We start from the raw sequence: 1,613 nt of genomic DNA on the forward strand, positions 1-1,613 counted from the left end.
GTGTGTTCGAGGCCTGGTGGGGAGGAGTTTTCAACCGGTTGTGAAACAACAGTGTAAAGCAAGAATTTGGGCTTCACCTTCAGAGATCTGTCCCTCACCTGCCACCTCTGCCCCTTGCCCCCTGGGGAGATTCCTGCCTCCTCTCAGAAGACTTGGTTCATGCTCCTTTTCCCCTTCTCTTGAGGGTCTCCCGCTGTGTCCTCAGAGGAATGACCTGAACATCCAACAACTCACCCACAAGGAGGCTCTTTGCCTTTGCTGCTGTGCTGGTGGAGTTGTTTACACTGGGATCTCCTGCCTTCCTGGAATTTGCCTTCCTGAGAGACAAGTCCTGAGAGATCTGACAGCACCTTGAGGTGTTAATTCCCTGTTAACACCAAGGAAGTGACTCAGCACTCGAAAGGGTCACAGTTTGACTTCCAAGAGAAAACAAAAAGAAAAATAAACTTCCCACAATCCAAAGCGGTGAATTATTAACTACGGGATTATCTCAAAGTACAGAGCAACAGCCATCTTTTTCCTTCAAAAGCATCTTCCAGCCACAGCCTGCAGGAGAAGCCTCTCCCACGGCCACGGGAACATGGCTCGGAGGCTCTGCTGTGCCTGGATTTTCCTCCTCCTCCTCCTCCTGCCCGGCCCCGCAGCCGGAGGGAAGCTGCTGGTGGTGCCCATGGTTGGGAGCCACTGGCTGAGCATGCAGGAGGTGGTGGAGAAGCTCAGCCAGCGGGGCCATGAGGTGGTGGTGCTGATGCCGGAGGTGAGCTGGCACATGAAGACCTCGCAGTCCTACAAGGTGCTCACATACCCAGTGACACAGACCCTGGAGGAGCTGGACGGCGCCTTCAACGTCTTCGTGGCCGCTCACCTGAAGGGCCTGCCCTTCCCCCTGAATATCCTGGACATCTACAAGAGCTACGTGCACGTCTTCAACACTTTCTTTGGCCAGTGCAAGGACCTGTTCCGCAGCCAGGAGACCCTGAAGGCGCTGAACCAGAGCGGGTTCGATGCCTTGCTGACCGACCCCTTCTTCATGTGTGGGGCCACTCTCGCCAACCACCTCTCGCTCCCCTTCGTGTTCTTCATGAGAGGCTTTGGCTGCGACCTCCACTTCAAAGCCCCACAGTGCCCAAGCCCCCCGTCCTACGTCCCGAGGCTGTTCACCTTCAACTCGGACCGCATGACTTTCTTCCAGAGGGTGGAAAACGCCCTGGTCTCCCTCCTGGAGCACAAGTATTGTGATGGTTTCTACAATGAAGCGCTGAAGTTGTCCTCAGAAGTCCTGCAGAGGGATGTGTCCTTCATAGACCTGGTGCACTCTGCTTCCATCTGGCTGATGAGGTTTGACTTTGTGTTCGAGTATGTCAGGCCTGTGATGCCCAACATGGTCTTCATTGGAGGAATAAACTGTGCTAAGGAGAAACCACTGCCTAAGGTAATGTTCCTTTTCCTTCCTCCTTTCCTTCCTTTTCCACATTTTCCAATGAAAATTCATTACAATGTTTCAGGAAATTCATCGCTATTGATTATTTTTATTTCTGGGAATGATTTAAAACAACCAGCTTTGGGTTTCCACAGGCTGAAATCAAATCACCTGGAGAGAGACTTCCTTGAAT

At 52.6% G+C, this 1,613-nt stretch overlaps 1 protein-coding gene across 1 annotated transcript; it reads left to right on the top strand.

Annotated features, from left to right (window-relative positions):
• Window positions 1–284: 284 nt before the first annotated feature.
• LOC113942446 (UDP-glucuronosyltransferase 1-9-like) lies at window positions 285–1,498 on the top strand (the record flags this gene model as incomplete). The annotated part of the gene is made up of 1 exon (XM_027633573.1): window positions 285–1,498. A coding segment is annotated over exon 1 (918 nt), but the record flags the coding sequence as incomplete, so codon positions are not given.
• Window positions 1,499–1,613: the final 115 nt, after the last annotated feature.

Source organism: Corapipo altera, unplaced genomic scaffold, assembly GCF_003945725.1.
Source record: "Corapipo altera isolate COAL_440 unplaced genomic scaffold, ASM394572v1 46337, whole genome shotgun sequence".
Taxonomy (NCBI): Eukaryota; Metazoa; Chordata; class Aves; order Passeriformes; family Pipridae; genus Corapipo; species Corapipo altera.